Source organism: Sus scrofa, chromosome 18 (assembly GCF_054392235.1).
Source record: "Sus scrofa isolate SSC_HxYL_T2T_F1_AM1 chromosome 18, Sscrofa_HxYL_maternal_Yorkshire_Landrace_v2.0, whole genome shotgun sequence".
Lineage (NCBI taxonomy): Eukaryota > Metazoa > Chordata > Mammalia > Artiodactyla > Suidae > Sus > Sus scrofa.
In genome coordinates, this window is record NC_139400.1 from 20,876,901 (window position 1) to 20,895,331 (window position 18,431).

Consider the following 18,431-nt stretch of genomic DNA (forward strand, 5'->3'; position numbering starts at 1 on the left):
GTGTCAAATCCCCCTTCACCCTTTATTGCTCAGTAGCATCATCCTGAACAGTTGCTCAAAGTTGATCTCCCTGCCCACTGTTGCAATGAATGAGGTTTAATTGAAGGAGTGCTGGCTGCTCCGGTGGAGATGATTTGGGGTGATGCAAAAGCCCCAGCAAACACAGCCCCTTGCCCATGAACCTGCAGTCTGGATTTCCAGTAAGAGCAGGGCCCTGGGTCCTGGGGAGGTAGAGCCTTGAGGTACAGCTTTGGGCCTGAAGATCTTGGCTGTGATTTTGCTCTCCTAGGCGCAGAGATAGGGATTATTACTCAAGATCTTTTATGTCTCCACTGTGCTACAGCAGTCCTAACACACACCTGTATTATGTGAATTGTGACATAGGTGCCCTGTAGGTATCTTTACTCAATGATACGGGCTTTATAATGCCAGAGGAGGCCACAGTGGGGGGTGGGGGGGGATTACTTTTTTTTTTTTAGCTGCACTCACAACATATGAAGTTCCCAAGCTAGGGACTGAATCCAAACCACAGCTGCACCCACAGCACAGCACAGGAAATACCAGATCCTTAACCCACTGCACCATAGTGGAAACTCCTTTTTTTTTTTTTCTTTTCCCCCCAGGGGCTGTACCTTTGAACCTCTGATTTCTAGTACATGGCATATGGTAGTGAACAAATAATTGCTTAATAAGCAGTATGTATTGAAGAAGGGAGGTTATGATGAAGAGGATTCATTTTGAGCCCAGTATGGGGAAGAGAGCATACCTATTAAAGTTAGTAGAAATGTGATGAAAGATTAGACGGAACCCATGGAGCAGTGTCTTCAAACGTGGCTGAGGGTTTTGGATTTATACAGTGAAACCTTGTTTTTTTGCTTAAGTTTTTCAGTTTTGAAAAAAATTTAAATAAAGGAATAGTATGATGGAAGATGAATTAGGCACAGAGGTTATGTCTAAGTTAGGAGGCTAGTCACTGAGCATCGATAGAATGAGGGGCAGCTCAAGGATGGATGGATTGGTGAGTGGATGAGTGGACAGGTGGACTAATGGATGGCTGCCTGGATGAATGGGATACGTAAAGGGAAGAAGAGCAGCAAGATATTCCACCTGATTATCTGGCAAGCGGCTTTGTTACTAATGGGTTTTCAGGAAAGGGAAGAATTATTTTGGGGAAGAGGGTAAAATGTGTTTGAGGAATTTGAGATCACAGTGAAGTGCTCAAACTTTAAAAATGGCCAGCTATTAGAAACAAAACTCTTAGGAGTGCCTGTTGTGGCTCAGCAGTAATGAACCCCACTAGTATCCATGAGGACATGGGTTCGATCCCAGGCCTTGTTCGGTGGGTTAAAGATCTGGCATTGCCATGAGCAGCGGTGTAGGTCACAGACACAGCTCAGATCTGGTGTTGCTTTGGCTAAAGTACCATAGGCTGGTGGCTACAGCTCCGATTTAACCCCTAACCTGGGAACTTCTGTATGCCCTAAAAAGACAAAAAAAAAAAAAAAAAAAAAAAAAAAAAAACAAGAAAGAAAAGGCTTAATGACTTTCTGTCATTTTATGCACTTTGGCTTGCAAATGCATGGCCCTTAATGATATCACCTCCAGAAGGTCTAGGATTCTCAGGCGTATGACTAACCAAGACAAAAAGAATATTACATAAATTTATATTTCTGTGTATCCCCTCTGTTAATAGAACTCTCTACTAAGCCTAATAAATACACAGAATGATGTGAAATGTTGGGAAAACTGTAAAGAAATCCAAACATCCAGGTACATTCAACTTGACCTCCAGCTACTAAATATATTTACGGTTCCTTCCCAGTCTTGGGATGGTACAGCTGTGACTCCCCCGATTGTGGTGAGCAGGGCCCCCGTCAAGGATGGTGGGGTTAGCCTTTCCTGAGCTGCAGCTGTAACACGCCCTTAGCATTGCAGTTGAGGGGACATTCAGCTGTATGATGGGGAGTCAGGGCGTGAAGGAAACCATCCCTTTTGAGAAAATAGGCAAAATCAAAGGAAGGGAGTTGCTCATTCCTGAGCTCCCTCGAATCTTCTTGCCTCTATGGCTTTGCCCTCCTCCTTCATTTTTCCTCTCTGGCCCAAATGAACCACAGTTGAGACAAGGAGGCAAAGGAGAAAAAGCTATGGTAGTGAAAACAAGGCAAATGAACCCAAGGAAGGGGAAACTGGGGGTGACACACCCCCTCTTACCTGGAGTTTCTCCTTCTGGAACATTCTGTGCTCAAACGGTACATATTGTGTTGTTCTGTATTTGAGAAGGGAGACCATTCACTTTAGTTTACCTCATAGGCAGGTTTCAATTATGTTTGTTTGACTCACTCAATCATGAGAACCTTTGAAATACCACTCCTCAGAATCCTTATCTGGAAATTTTAATTCTAAGAAAATTCAGGAAATTTTAGTTCAACATCAGTTGCTCAGTTCAGGTAAATACTATTTGCATAGGTGCCTCTTACTCCCTTCCTATACTCCAGTGGCTTTCAAATTTTTGTGTAAACGAACCCCCCCCCACACACATACACACTTGTTGAAATATTCTACCCCATAAAATTGGATACGAGGGTCTTGGGTGAGGACAGTGGTTAGCGAACATCGAGGATGCTTCTGTTGTAGGTCTTTTGTAGGACACATTTAGGGAAATGTTATCAGAGCCATTTCAGGGTCTCTGAGATTCTCTGAGGCTTGCCTGAGGAGCACAGCAGGTGAGGGTTTGAGTTGAAAGTCTATTTCTTTTTGTTCAAAAAACAGCATCTCAGCTTATGGTCTTCCATCTCTTAGCTTGGAGGAGTGGTTCTCAACCCTCACTGCATATCAGAATAACCCTGGCAGCTTTTAAAGAGTGATGTCTACTCCGCCCCAAACTGAGAGCCTGTGAGGATAGGACTCTTAACTGGTCTAAGCTTCTAGATGATGTTCTGATTAGCCAGCATTGAGAATCATAGACTTTTTCCCCCATAAGCTTTAATGTGCATATGAGTCATTTGGGAATCCTGTTAAAATGCAGATTCTGATTCAGTGAGTCCAGGAGTGGCCCTGAGATCCTGCTTTTCTAGCAAAGCTCTCTGGTGGTGCTGTTGCTGCTGTGTGGAAACCACACTGATTAGCCAGTTTCCTGCAATCAATAGAGAAATACCTTGTGGTCGCTGTTGTTAAATCCTGATTTTTGCCTTTTAAGAACTCATTTATTCTGCTCATCTGTATCGAGATGCAAAGCATTCCCCTCTTTTCTGATCTTAAAGCTTAGACTTCAAACTTAAAAAAAAAAAAAAAAAATCCCCGAAAACAAAACAGAAAACCTGCTTCAGCGTCTGTTCTTGAAATAACTAGCCTATGTCGCCATCTGCTGGGAAGTAAAATGCCTATAGAGTTTAGCTGTGTTTTTTTGTTGTTGTTTGTTTTTGTTTGGTTTGGTTTTTTTTTTGTTTGTTTGTTTTTTGTATAGCAGATAAATTTTAATGAATAATAATGTATATTTTAAGAAAAAACCAGAATAGTTCTCTGGTCTTAGAAGGCGAAGACAGGAATAGGAAGATTTTTTCTTCAGTATTTTCTGAAGGTTCAGAGATTTTCCAATACTTGGCAGGAATACATTGAGCTGATCACATATAGGGACTGCTTTTATGTCCTATTTTTAAACAATCCCATCTTTTAAACAGATGCTTCCTGATGAATGCCTCTGCTTTCTAACCCTCTTAAGGTAGAGACAATACTGGGTGTTCTGCAAAGCTTTGGAGGTTGGCAGCACCGCTGTTATTGTGGGGATCTGAATTATTTGGGGCATCAGGCACTGGAATTAGGGACTCCAATATCAACTTTGTCTTTTCATGTGGAAAAGAGGTTATATAGGAAAGACAAACTTTATTCCCTCATAAAGGGAACCGCTTTAGTGTGGAAACCTGAGGGCTTGAGAAATAGGCCTGCACTCTTAACCTTCTCTCTGCTTTAACCTCAAAACTTAATATTTTTCTTGACTGCCGTAACCCATTAACATGTTGTTACTCGAATCTCGTGAACCCATCTGATGTCTCTCCATGTTTCCTGCTCTCACACTGTGTCTCCTGCACGTTCTGTCATGAATTACATCTTCCAGTGACGTGGATTATAAATTTATGGTTAAGCAGATGTTCTTTTTTATTGAGCTATAGCTGATTTATGATGTGATATTAGTTTCAGGTGTACAACATGCTGATTCAATAGTTTTATAAATTATAAAATTGTTATAAAGGAGTTTCCGTCGTGGCTCAGTGGTTAACAAACCCGACTAGCATCCATGAGGACGTGGCTTCGATCTCCGGCTTCGATCAGTGGGTTAAGGATCTGGCATTGCCGTGAGCTGTGGTGTAGGTTGCAGACGCGGTTCGGATCCCAAGTTGCTGTGGCTCTGGCCTTGGCCAGCAGCTACAGCTCTGATTGGACCCCTAGCCTGGGAATCTCCATATGCCGCAGGTGCGGCCCCAAAAGACAAAAAAATAAAAATAAATAAAGTTGTTATAAAATATTGGCTCTCTTCCCTGTGAGCAGGTGTCCTGACTGCTAACATTATTCTAGCTAGCCAGTCCCGAGGGTCCCAGAGTCCAGACCTTGGGTGCTCACACTGCTCAGTGGGAAACCCAGGGCCCAGGTGTGCAGAGTTCCCAGGGAGCTTATCAGCAAGTTATAGGAGGAAGGAGTGTTTGGTCAGTGGACAGGCTCATTCTAAGTTCACACCCTCATCTGTGGACAGGCTTCTCCAGACTGGGGGCCTCCCTCCTAAATCAGAGCAGGGAAATTCAACCAAGAAGGAGGAATGAAAAAAAGTAATTAACTTCCAATCTTAGTCTGCAAACTATTTCTAAATACTTGAACAAACAACCTCAATGAAGATGTTATTTTCTGTGATGCTCAACCTAGGGATAAATCAAATCCATCAATTTTTAACCTAATTTTTTCGTTGAAGTATAGTTGATTTACAATGATGGGTGAATGTTTTTGGTGTACAGCAGTGTGAGTCACACACACACGCACACATATGCACACATACTTTTTCATACTCTTTTCCATTATGGTTTATTATAGGATATTGAATATAGTTCCTTGTGTTATACAGTAGAACTTTGTTGTTTATTTTATATATATATACACACACACACATACTTTTTCATTTTCTTTTCCATTATAGTTTGTTATAGGATACTGAGTATAGTTTCCTGTGTTATACAGTGGTTTATTTTATATACATAGTTTATGTTAATCACAATCTCCTAATTTATCTCTCCCCTTTGCTATTTGGTAACCACACGTTTGTTTGCTATGTCTATGAGTCTGTTTCTGTTTTGTAAATTTAATTTTTTTATCATATATATTTTTTTTCTTTTAGGGCCACACCCTTAGCATGTGGAGGTTCCCAGGCTAGGGATCCAACTGGAGCTACACCTGCCTGCCTACACCAGAGCCACAGCAACACAGGATCTGAGCCGCATCTGTGACCTACAGCACAGCTCACAGCAACCCTGGATCCTTAACCCACTAATCGAGGCCAGGGATTGAAACCACGTCCTCATGGATGCTAGTGAGGTTTGTTTCTGCTCAGCCCTGATAGGAACTCCTTTTTTTTTTTTTTTTTGGTCTTTTTAGGGCCACACCTGCAGCATATGGAGGTTCTAAGGCTAGGGGTCCAATTGGAACTGTAGCTGTTGGCCATTGCCAGAGCCACTGCAGGGTGGGATCTGAGCTGCATCTGTGACCTACACCACAGCTCACGGCAATGCCAGATCCTTAACCTACTGATGGAGGCCAGGGATTGAACCTGAGTCATCATAGATGCTAGTCAGGTTCACTAACCACTGAGCCATGGCGGGAACTCCTTTTTTTCCCTTTTTTTAAAAACCATATCTTAGGTTCCACATGTAAGTGATATCATATGATATTTGTCTTCTCTCTGACTTACTTCACTTGGTATGATAATATGTGGGTCCATCCATGTAGGTGCAAATGGCATTAACTTTCTGTTTTGTGGCTGAGTGATACTCCATTGTATATGTGTACTGCATCTTCCTTATCTAGTCATCTGTTGATGTGCATTTAGGTGGCCTCTACGTCTTGCTATTGCAAATCATGCTGCCATGAACACTGGGGGTGCATATTTCTTTTCTAATTATGGTTTTCCCTGGATATAGGCCCAGGAGTGGGATTGCTAGATCATATGGTACTCTGTTTTTAATTTTTTAAGGAATCTCTGTACTGTTCTCCATAGTGTTTGTACCAGTTTTCGTTCCCACCTTTTCTCCACATCCTCTCTGGCATTTATTATTTGTAGACTTTTGGATGATAGCTGCTCTGACTGGTATAAGGTGATACATCATTGTGATTTTGATTGCATTTCTCTCATAAGCAGTGATGTGGAGCATCTTGCCCTGTACCTGTTCCAAATTCTCCACCTCTTAATACCATCACATTGAGGGTGAAATTTTGAGGAACAGACGTCAATGTATAGCAGTGGCTAAACCAAGCCATCTAATAATCCCTTTGATAGGTCTACAGCCTGGAGGTCTAGCTCTTTAATCTGTGGTCAGACTGATGTATCAAAACATAAGTGCAGTTCCCCTGATGAAAACACTTCAGTGGCTCTCATTTCCTGCCAAACAAAGCCCAAGCTCCTTAGCCTACATGCCTTAATCTGCAGCTCCCTTGGACAGGTTCATCTCCCACCACCCCTACCTCATGGTCCAAAGAGTGGGAGGAATATACATTTTCCATGGCATGTCTTGGCTTTTCACACATCTGGTGCCTTTACCCTAGAACTTGTTCCTCCACTCCATGTAAAAGGAAATAGTTAACTCGACTCATCTTTCAAGACGAAGTTCAAGTATCACATAAATAGGAAGCCTTCATCTAATCCCCACAGTTGGGCTGAAGAGTATCTCCTCCAGCCACTCATACTTCTTAATAGGCATCTTCATCCCAGCATTTACCATTTTAGTGAACTAACTTATTTTGTGTGGGTCTCCATCTGAGCTTCTGAGTGTGAACATGGGCACAGAATCGGAGACTAATACGGGTTTGTTGAATAAATCAGGTATTCCTTTGGGATTGTTTGGGTTACGAGATTTCTTAACCTCTTCCTCCCATTGTTATCTTCCTCAGGGTTTTCTTGTAGCCTGGACAGTTCTTTTCATGGTCTAGATAATACCTCCATGGTATAAAACCAAGGCTTTGGTGACAGAGTACTGAGCCCTGCATGAGAGTTACAAGGCTTTGATGGCGATTCGTATGCCATTTGAACTGACCCATTCTCAATTCTCTGTACACCCCAATCATGTTTTTGTTTTTTTTTTTTTTTTTTTTTTTTTTTAATGAAGATTGCAGAGAGCTAGCCTTGAGAACAGGATCTTCTCTGTCTTGTCCATCTCTCTGTTTCCTCACCTAAACCCATGTGTAGCATGGAGTAGAGGTGGAGGAATCCCATTCATTTCCCTCTAGAACTGTCTGCCTATTTTCTTGGAAGTTGTTTTATCCTGCCCCACCCTGTTCCCCAACACCTGGAGCTGGAGAGAACAGTGTTTTATCATTCCATAGGAGTACTCAGTCTCACAGTCCTAAAAAGCTCTGTGGTCAATGAGGCATTACAGCTACAACCACATGTAGGAGAACTCTGTCCATAATATATTAGAGTTGATGTCTAAGCTGTGGGGGTTTTTTGTTTGTTTGTTTTGTTTTTTAAGGCCGTACCCAGGGCATATGGAAATTCCTAGGCTAGGGGTCGAATCAGAGCTACTGCTGCCAGCCTACACCACAGCCACAGCCACGCCAGATTCTTAACCCATCGAGCGAGGCCAGGGATTGAACCTGCGTCCTCATGGATACTAGTCGGATTTGTTTCCACTGCACCACAACGGGAACTCCCTAAGCTGTGTTTTCATTGAGAAAAAACTAAAAAAAATCTCTTGCACGGAAGTTCAGCTTTTAGAAGGCATATAGCATGTGATAACTACGGGAGTGTTGGAACTTGCCGGTGAATGACAATTGTGCACATGATGGAACAGATTTCATCTCATCAGTGAGAAAGAAAGAAATTACTCTTTTCACGGTGAATTAGTGTTTGTCAAACCATTCAGTTCTTTGGAATACATTACCTCTGTTTAAGCCCCGAAGTTGCTTATCCAAGAGGTAGTAACAGAGTTAATAGAACTGACTTGAATGGGTTAGACCTCTTTTCCCAGCCCACCATGATTGATTTAAAACAATGCAATACTGAAGTTCCCACTGTGGCTCAACAGTAACAAACCCGACCTAGTATCCATGAGGATGCGGGTTTGATCCCTGGCCTTACTCAGTGGATTAAGGGTCTGGTGTTGCCTAAGCTGTGGTGTAGGTCACAGATGCGGCTCAGATCCCAAGTTGCTGTAGGCCGGCAGCTACAGCTCCGATTCAACCCCTAGCTTGGGAACTTCCATATGCCTGCCACAGGTGTGCTGCCCCCGCCCCCAAAAAGACGTAAAACAATGCAATACTTTCATTCAAACACTTACTGTTTTAGCTAATGAACATATTTTGGAAATATGACTCTTTTTTTTTTTTGGCTTTTTAGAGCTGCACCTGCAGCATATGGAGGTTCCCAGGCTAGGCGCTGAGCTGCCAGCCTATGCCACAGCCACAGCAACACCACAGCTTAGGCAACGCCAGATCCTTAATCCACTGAGTGAAGCCAGGGATTGAACCCGAGTCCTCATGGATACTGCTAGTTATACTACTCATTACCACTGAGCCACAATGGAAACTCTGAAATACTACTTTTAAAAGAGAAATTATTTCATGAATGTAAACTCTAATAGGGCAGCCTTGTATGGTTATGCAGGCTATCCCTGCCCCTCTCCAGAGGGCATCCTTTCAATAGGCTGCTAGGTAAGTGGTACCTCCAAGAGATGGGAGGTGCAAAACTTGCTAGCTTTAAAAAAAATACCCCTTCCTCAAAAGATAAATGTAGATAATTAGGTGTTCCACTAACACAAATTAAAAGTGACTGAAAAACCAGAACAGTGTGGACACTCAAACCTTTTAGAGAAATTTGAAATTAAAAAAATAAATAAATAAATCCCTCAATACTTTTTATTTTTTAAAGTGTTAATTACCTACTGTTAGATGTGTAAGAGAAGCTAAAATTGAGACGTGCATTGTACCAGAGCCAAAGGTGACAAGGTGGGAGTAATTAACATTGACAATTCATATTGCTCTAGTAATCTAAAAATGAAAAATTAATTTTCTAGCAAGTCAGTTGGAAATTTATAAATTGGTCATTAACAGGATTTTTGTGTTACCCATTAAACATAAAAAAAAAATCACTTGAAACAATCCCCAACTGACTTGATACCAAGGCCTGATAGGGAAAGAAGAATGGTCTAGTATTTAGTTATTATTATGTCTCTAGATCTATGTCTGAATTTTATAGGAAGCAACATAGGTCATTTGGTGGAACTGAAGAATCAGTTGTAATAATTAAGGATGGAATGTTATTCCTAAATTTATAGCAAGCACATGATAAAGCAGAACTTTTAAATTACAGGTTTGGATGATATGTGGAACAAAAGAACTATATTAGCCTCTGTAACCACTGGCATAACAATGTGATAATTATAAACTACACTTTAGCCCTCATACCCTCAAGTGTAAGTTAATGAATAGATTAACAAAGAGCAAAAAAGAGAGGGACTAATATTTACAGAGGCCTATTTTGTGCCACATGCTGTGCTGGATACGTAATTGTTACTAATTCATTTAATTCTCATAATCACCCTGGAGAGTAGACGTTGCCCTCTTTTACATGCTGAGTTTCTGCTCACAGTCGCCCAGTTAGAACACCCAAGTTAGCTCTGACTTAAATATCATGCTATTTCTACGATACTAGGATGACTCTCAAGCACAGCATGTAGGTATACAAACTTAGGAATACTTGAAAGAAAGGGCACTTGTGATATCCTAGAGAGGGTCTGTAATTAAAAGCAACTGATCAAACATTATCTGCTCTGGTTGGTAATGACCTGAAATGAGGCGCCCTCCTCAGTTTTCAAGCTCTTTCGATACCGCTTAATAAAAAAAAATTCTTCTTTCATTTCCTTTTTTGCTCAATTCACTTTAAGAAATGATTTCCAGAACTGCCTTGCATTTGCCATGATAGGTCCATAAAAGTCACAATTACTTAAAACACTCTAAAAATGGTTATGGGAGGGAGAAACAGAGAAATGGATATAGACATGGAAATTGAGCAATGTCAAAGTAGTATTTGATAGCACTGACTAGAGAGACATTATAAGTAGTGGGAAGCCTGTGATACTTTTGCTGTGCTTAAAACATTTATTTCAATAAAATCATACTTAGCTAATACTGTCCACACTTCATGTTCTGAAAAGACAGTTGTAATACGCACAATAAAGTAAAAATTAATGTTAAATGACATAGGTTGACTAATTACTTCCCTATGTGGATTTTCTTACATTAAATAATGATGGTAAAATCGAAGCAATATTAATCATTAAGCACTTACTGCGTGCCAGCCACTGTGATGTACTCCTCAACTCTTACTGCATTTAATCTTTGCGGTAAGTCTCTGAATTAGGCATTCTTAGCCCTGCATCAAAGAGAGGAGGGCTGAACTTAATGAAACTAAACAACTTGCTGAGGTACACAGTTTAAACAGAAACCTAATCTAGGCATTCAACCTGTGTCTCAATGGCCAAAGCCCGTGATCTTACCTACTACTCCAAATGCTTATAATTAGGTATTGTTTTCTAGAACAGGGTTTATTTTTGTGCTTTAAATGAGTAGCTACTATTTGGAAATTTCTTCCTATTATTGTCACTTCTTCTTTCCTTGTAGGGAACCAAAGTCCTGCAGATGTTCATGTGGTATCTGAATCCACGGCAAGTCTTTGATCTGTCTCAGGAAGGGCCAAAAGATGCGTAAGTCCGGAAATACGCTCTGTGGTTTGTCCTCTGTCAGGCATCCGAGAAGGACTTTCCGCTTAGGAGTCAAGCTTCAGTTTTTGACAACCTCGTGAAGAATTTTCTGGCCGTCCACTTTCTACCTTGCTTTTCAAACCTCATCTCATGTTTCCCCCTTCACTGGGTAGTTCCCTTGAACACCTCTCTGCTGAGTTATTAGATCTTAGTTCGTGGGCGGCTTTGACGCATGTAACTGTCGATCCTGAACAAGTTTGAATTCAGATGGGGGCCATCCTTTGCCTACGTAGGCGTGTACGACTCTGGAGATGGACACTAATGGGAATGTGAGTGTGTCTTTGTGGAGAAGGGCCGTATCTGTTTATGAATACGTTCATATGTTGGGGTTAGAGGTTGTGTGTGTGCATCTGTGTCCATTTGAAAGTAATTGATTGATTGATTGACTGATCTATGGATGCCTTTCCAGAGTTGGGGAGACATTTTAATTCCTTTTCAATCCCTTATCTGAGCCGCTCAGAAATTTTATCCTCTGCTTTTGTGGGAAGTGATGAAAATAATGTCTACTTGTAAGTGATGTGTGTCCTGTATCTTCCCTTTGGTGGAGGAGTGTGGGTTGGGAAAGAGCAGGGACATTGCTGCTGTCGTCTGTTTCCTTTTTTAAAAAAACTTTTATTTATTTGTTTATTAATTTTTATTTATTTTTTGGTTTTTTATGTAATGATTTTTATTTTTATTTAATTTTTATTTAATTTTTTATTGCTGTTTAGGTCGTTTACAATGTTGTGTTAGTTTCAGGAAACAGCAAAGTGATTCATATATATGTGTATATATATATATATTTTTAGATTCTTTTTCATCCTAGGTTATTGCAACATATTGAATATAGTTCCCTGTGGTATACAGTAGGTCTTTGTCGCTTATCTATTTTATGTATAGTTGTATATGTTAATCCCAGCCTCCTCATCTATCCTCACCCCTTTTTCCCTTTGGTAAGTATGTTTTCTGTGTCTGTAAGTCTATGTCTGTTTCGTATATAAGTTAATTTGTATCATTAAAAAAAAAAAACCCTCATCTGATAAGGTTGTTCATATGTCATCTGATAAACACTAGAATTTAAGGAATATTAATTCTTTTAAAATAAATAACTCTATCAGAGGCAAAGAAACACCAGCTCAGATAATTTCTAGAAAAATAACATTCCCGTATGAAGTAGAAAACTGTGTATTTGAAGCATGCAGTAAAACATTAAAAATGAAAACTAATTTCTGTTGTCATTCTCTTAATCTAGGAACTTCTTTGCCGCTAGAGTTTGCTATAAGGCTTCTATATATATATTTTTTTTTTTTCTGTATTTGGCTGTTTTAAGGCAAATCTGCTACTCTGGCTTTTACCCTCTTACATGTTTACTTAAGATTTTTATCATTTTAGTTAGACTCCAGGTAGGTAATTCATAGATTACCATAAAGAACGTGGCGGGATAGGAACTCTTTTCAGAAAAAAAGATATTACGTGATGTTGTCTGGAATGGAGCCATTAAACGCTTCACTTAAGCAAAGGTTTCAGCAGGAGCAGTGTCATCGCATTTTCTTGAGAGACAGCAGGGGAGATCTAGTTTCAAGCAGGCAAATTCAAAATTAAGCAAATTCAGTCAGTCATCCCTCTTTGGGCCGAGAAGTGTCAATGGGGGTTGGAGTGTTGGCTAGTGGAGTTGAAAGTGAGATGGAATTGGGGTGTGGTAGTAATAACACGAGTGGGGTGTCCGTCCCCATCTCTCTAGAGAAGGTTTTCTAGGTTGGGAATGGGAATTATAGTTTTGAAGAATACATACTTCCAGGAAGAGCTAATGAAATATAAGTAGATGTATAAGGGCAATTGATTAATGATGATTTTCTCTGAGAAAAGAGGGAGGAGCTTGATTGGAAAGAGAGAAGGCAAAACTAATGAGGAAAGGGAGCTCCTGTTGTGCCGCAGTGGAAACGAATCTGACTAGTACCCATGAGGATGCAGGTTCGATCCCTGGCCTCGCTCCGTGGGTCAGAGATCCTGCCTTGCTGTAAGTTGTGGTGTAGGTCACAGATGCAGTTCTGATCACTCATTGCTGGGGCTGTGGCATAGGCTGGCAGCTATAGCTCTGATTCGACCCCTCGCCTGGGAACTTCCATGTGCCGTGGATGTGGCCCTAAAAAAGCACGAATAAATAAATAAATAGTTAAAAAATAAAATAAAAACTAATGAGGAAAATAATGTGGGTTTATGCATTAATAAGCATTCTGGACAGTAAAACACTAGGACATGCTAAAACCTCATTCCAGTGTTGGCTACTTAAAAACGAGGTTTGCTGCAATCTCTAATCCAATTGTTGGAGTCAGTCTTCTTGCTTGATTACTTGATAACTAGTTTCAGTGCTATTATCATCTTCATGATTGTATATTTTCTCCAGTGGACACCCTGCATCTCCCCTTCTTTTTCGTTGTGTGTGGGAATAATGTTCTCTGCTATGGCCAGCGATGTGCTCTTTTGGTTACTTTTTCTTCTGTTTCCTCTACAGGCTTGAGTTGTATAGGAAAGTACCAAATCTGCGAATTCTGGCCTGTGGTGGGGATGGAACGGTAGGTCCTTGAAATAGAATCTGGTTCCCTCCCTTGTCTCCTCCATCTGTCTTTTGTTTTCCTTCGGACAGTTCACTTTCTTCAATCCCACCTCACAATCTTTCCAGTTTCCTAAAACATATGTCGCTTATGGGAATCCACACCCTTAATGGTTAGGAGCGACTTTGTGATTGCCAAGGTGGATTCAAACGTGATCTTTCTAAGTTACTCCTCCGCTACAGACTTTCCTGTTCCCCAGACTAAGGGTGTGGTCAGATCATCAGAAGATTGCAGATGATGAATTTCTTCTACAAACAGAAACAGATCTGTTTCCATTTGTCCTTAATAATTGGTCAAAGCTGTGAAGAAGTATGTGTACACAATTGAAATGTTGCTTTTTATTTTTTTTTAATGAGCAGAAATAAAACTTAGAATATTGACTACCGTTGGTTTGCCTTAAAGATCAGTGCTTAGTCCCCCTTGTAGTCATTTTTGAAGAAAAGATGGAATTGGGCTAAAGTTTAATATCACAAGTGTTTCCCCCAGTTTGTCTCATCTTTGTTGCAATTTGCCCTCTCCGTAGGTTGCTATATTTAGCAAAGGCAAATAATTGAGAATCATGACATTTGGATTTTGCCACCTGGGGTCTTTTTCTTCTGTATTTGGAGTCTGATTTCATAGGATTTTGTTATAAACTATCTTTGGCCTTTCTCTAAGCTCCCTAATTAGAATGTTTTAGTCTCAAAGGTAGCAATGAAATCTTCTAATTTTACTTCGCATGGTGCTTGAGCACTTAATGCAAATACACATTATATACTAATAAAGGCAACCGGAAAAAGCAAACAGTGATTCCACTGGTCCTTTAAGATTTTCTTTGGAGAGAAAAACATTTCTCAGTTGGGAAAACAGCATTTACTATTCTTCAGGAGTCTAATACACATTATGAGCTTATACAATTCAGTCTAAAGTCTTAGAGCAGGGAAACCAAACCTATTTCACTTTGTTTAACCCAGTGTTTTCCAAAATTAATTGACTGTGGGGATATGGCTGGTGTCCTGAATTCATGGTCCTTCTTTCTTTTTTTTTGGGGGGGGAACATTTTCATCTTTTTTTTTTCTCAGTATAGTTGATTTACAGTGTTGTGTCAATTTCAGCTGTATAGCATAGTGACCTGTATTGTACATACGTATATACATACACACACATACACTCTTTTTCTCATACTCTCTTCCATCATGGTCTGCTCCAAGAGATTGGATATAGTGCCCTGTGCTGTGCAATAGGACCTCATGGCTCATCCATCCTAAATGTCATAGTTTGCATCTACCAACCCCAGTCTCCCCGTCCGTCCGTCTTCCTCTCTTCCCCCCTTTGGCAACCACAAGCCTGTTTTCCATGTCCCTGAATCTGTTTCTGTTTTGTAGATAGGATCGTTTGTGCCATAGTTTAGATTCCACATATAAGTGGCATCACTTGAATGACCATTACCTCAGATCCACATCGGCTGCCTATTCCATCTCAGTACCTTGGGCTTCATCGTGACTTGGCTCGTCCCGTCCAGCCTTCCCTGTCCACGTCTCCCGTTGCTTTCTTCTTCCTTTCCTCTACTCAGCAGATGTGTGTAGGAAGCACTGTTCTAGGCTATGTGGCATTGAGGCATTGCCTGCAATTAGGTGAGTGTTTAGAAACGGGGATGCCAGAGCGTAAAGGGCAGAGAAGAGAGTCAACTCCAGACACTTGTGAAACATCTATAATGATGGCACCAGAGCCAAAGTGCAAAAGGAAGGGGAAAAGATAGAGGCAGAAGGACCATCAGTAGTCAGGGAAAAAAAAAAAAAAAAAAAAAAAAAAAAACGAGTTTCAAGAAAAGAGGTAGTGATTACATCCTTAAGAAGAGACTGAGAGTTACTATAGATTTGAAGACTAGGACGTAACCGGTGGTTTCCAAGAAAACCGTTTCAATAGGATTTGGGACAAAACTGAGAAGGAGAGAGACTTCTCTCCTTCCCTAATGAGTCCTAATGAGTCCTAATGACGAGATCAAATTACAGCGTTGAGTTTCTCTAAGTCCTCTCTGGCACCATTAATGTCACCTTACCATGTAGAGTACCTGGGTCTCCTACTTTTCTGCCATCTCTTCTTTAAATATCCTGTACTTAACAGATATTCCAGAAGGCTAAATATAACTTCTCATTCATGTTCTAGGCACTTTCCCCTCTTTGGTATCTTATCTTTGATCCTAACTTCAGTTTTCACATCCTTCTATGTAACTCACAGTTGCACTAGACATTTATACTCGAGTCCCTTAAAACAGGCATCAGAAGTAGTGTATTCCCCCTAGAGTTTGGTGCATACTTTTGAACTAGTTATTTTGGTCATTGGTAACCTCTTGTAGGCCAATCATGCAGAAATCAAAACTTTGCGTATCTTACACCTTATGTAAACCAGGTTTTATTTTGTTTTACCTTGTAAAGGTGTTTTGTGAAAGATATATGGGGTTTTGAAATGTTTATCAAGGTTGTGTGATTGATACTTTAAATTTTATCAGTTTCGAATATGAAACTTTTAATTTTGAGTGTTTACATAAAGAAGAGCCATCCTGATGATGGATTCATGAAGGAAACTGGTGGCTCCAGGCAAGTGAAGGATTAATTCAAGCAAGCAAAGGGTAATTCTGAGTGTTGGGTACGTATTTGACATAAGGTGTTCAGCCTTCATTTAGGGAGCATAGAGCTCTTTGTAGAGGCTGTCAGAATTCTGTCAGGCAGTGACAAGTTTCCAGGAAGACAGAAATGGAGCATTTTTGACTGGTTAGGATGAGGACATGTTAACCCTTAATCATAGTAGTTTGTGTACCAAGTATTATGTAATATATAGACATCTTGCATTAATTTGGAAAAAAAGTTCATAGGCGTCAATGTGGGTTACTGTCACTTTCTGCTGTTACAAAGTGCACAGAGGCAAAGAGATCCGTCTCCCAGTATTGGACGTGGAGGTGGCAGAGGTGGCTTTGGGCAGGCTCCTTAACCTATTTTGAGACGGTCTAAATCTGAAAGGGGATACATTTGGATGCCTAAGGGTCTTCACAGCTGTCGCTGTCTGTTGGTATAGACCATTGCGGTTCAAGAACACTATAATGTGGGCCACATTTTTTAATTTCAAGTTTTCTGGAAGCCACTTAAAGACACTAAGAAAAAGCAGGTGAAATTACTTTTATAATCTACTTTCTTTAACCTGGTGTATCCAGATTGTATCATTTCAGCCAGCAATCAGCAGAAAGGCACTCATGGGATATTTTATGCTCAATGTGTATAGTCTTCAGAATCCAGCATATGTTTTAAACTTACAGAACCTCCAGGGTGGATGGGCCACATTCGAACAGTCTGGCAGCACATGTGGCCAGTGGCGCCTGCAGGGGACATTGTGGGCTCAGTCTCTTTGTAACGGGTTCGCATAATCCGAGGTTGTCACAGAGTTGTAGGTATGGAATGGGCTGGTCCCATCCTTGATCTCTAGGCTGAGAGAAAACTTAGAATGATCTCCAATCTTCATGTTTATCAACTAGAAATAGTCTCTTTGGTCATGGGGTTAATTTGTATTCTGTCACTTCCTCGGCCACATCTCCACCCATCCAGCTCCCCGTGGCTGTCCCCTTGCTGACATATTGAAGAGCGTGTGAGCTGAGACAGTAGAGTCACAGGTACTCTTCGCTCCTTATGGATCCTTAAGGAGAATCATGACCCCTCCTTCCCTGCCCCTGACCTTGGTGAATTGGGCTCGATCTGAAGGTCCACCTTTACCCCTGTTAACGTCTTTCCAATGGGCTAGAATCAAATGGACTCGAGCCACCTACCTACTCCATGCTTATTTCTTATTCACTCGGCTTTCCTAGATGAGGACTGACCTCCACAGTAGGCACCGCCATGCCCTGACCCACTATAGCCACAGCAGGGAAGAAAGTATCATTTGCCTTTAATTGAGTGGGGCAAGCGGGTCATCCACAGCCCTCTTCTCCCTCAGCCTCTCCATGTCCCAGCCTCTCTGGAAAAGAAGCACATGGTATTCCCTCTGTCATCCTTGTTGCAGATGAGCAGATGCATAGCCTAAATCTAATTCTGTTTCAGTAAAGCTCATACCTTCGAGTTCCCTTGTGGCTCAATGGTTAACGACAGTATATCCATGAGGACGTGGGTTTGATCCCTGACCTCACTCAGTGGGTCAAGGATCTGGCGTTGCTGTGAGCTGTGGTGTAGGCCAGCAGCTGTAGCTCTGATTGGACTCCTAGCCTGGGAACCTCCACATGCCATGGGTGCGGCCCCAAAAACGACCAAAAAAAAAAAAAATTCATTCCTTAACTTTTATCTTGATTTCTTTAGGGCTGATTTTAAACATTTCTTTTAACATATATTGACTTTGTAAACAGTTAAATGCAAATATAAAAATATCAGGAGTTCCCACTGTGGCACAGTGGGTTAAGGATCCAGCATTGCTGCAGTGTGACTCTAATTCGATCTCTGGCCTGGAGTCCATATGCCATGGGTGCGGCCAAAAAAAAAAAAAAAAAAAATCAAAATGAAGAATTGTAGTGAGCATGTGAGGACAGGCCACTCAGTTGTCAAATGCTGCATCTTGATTATTGTTCGGAGTTAGAAATGCCTTCATTTTCCTTTGATTTCTTCGAGTAACCTTCACTTTTCAGCCTGCAGATAGGATGAGGCAATACAACGTGCACCTGCTCTGTTTATAGAAAATGTCAGGTCATGGTCCTCTCCACCCTCAGCCAGCTCTCATGCTAGCCTGTTAACGAAGAAAGCGTTGCTTCATGTGCACTTGGGAAATACTCGGTGATGGTTACAGCTGAGCATGGACAGGTGGTGGCAGCATCGGCCAG

The 18,431-nt window shown here is 41.0% G+C and overlaps 1 protein-coding gene across 40 annotated transcripts in view; it reads left to right on the forward strand.

Moving 5' to 3' along the window:
- Positions 1-18,431, forward strand: part of DGKI (diacylglycerol kinase iota) — a 474,617-nt gene that overhangs the window by 251,946 nt on the left and 204,240 nt on the right. For all 40 annotated transcript variants that reach the window (XM_021079007.2, XM_021079008.2, XM_021079004.2 and 37 more), the window contains 2 exons: positions 10,870-10,952; positions 13,501-13,561. In XM_021079007.2, the coding sequence (XP_020934666.1) occupies positions 10,870-10,952; positions 13,501-13,561 (144 nt within the window). The remainder of the gene's footprint in view (positions 1-10,869; positions 10,953-13,500; positions 13,562-18,431) is intronic.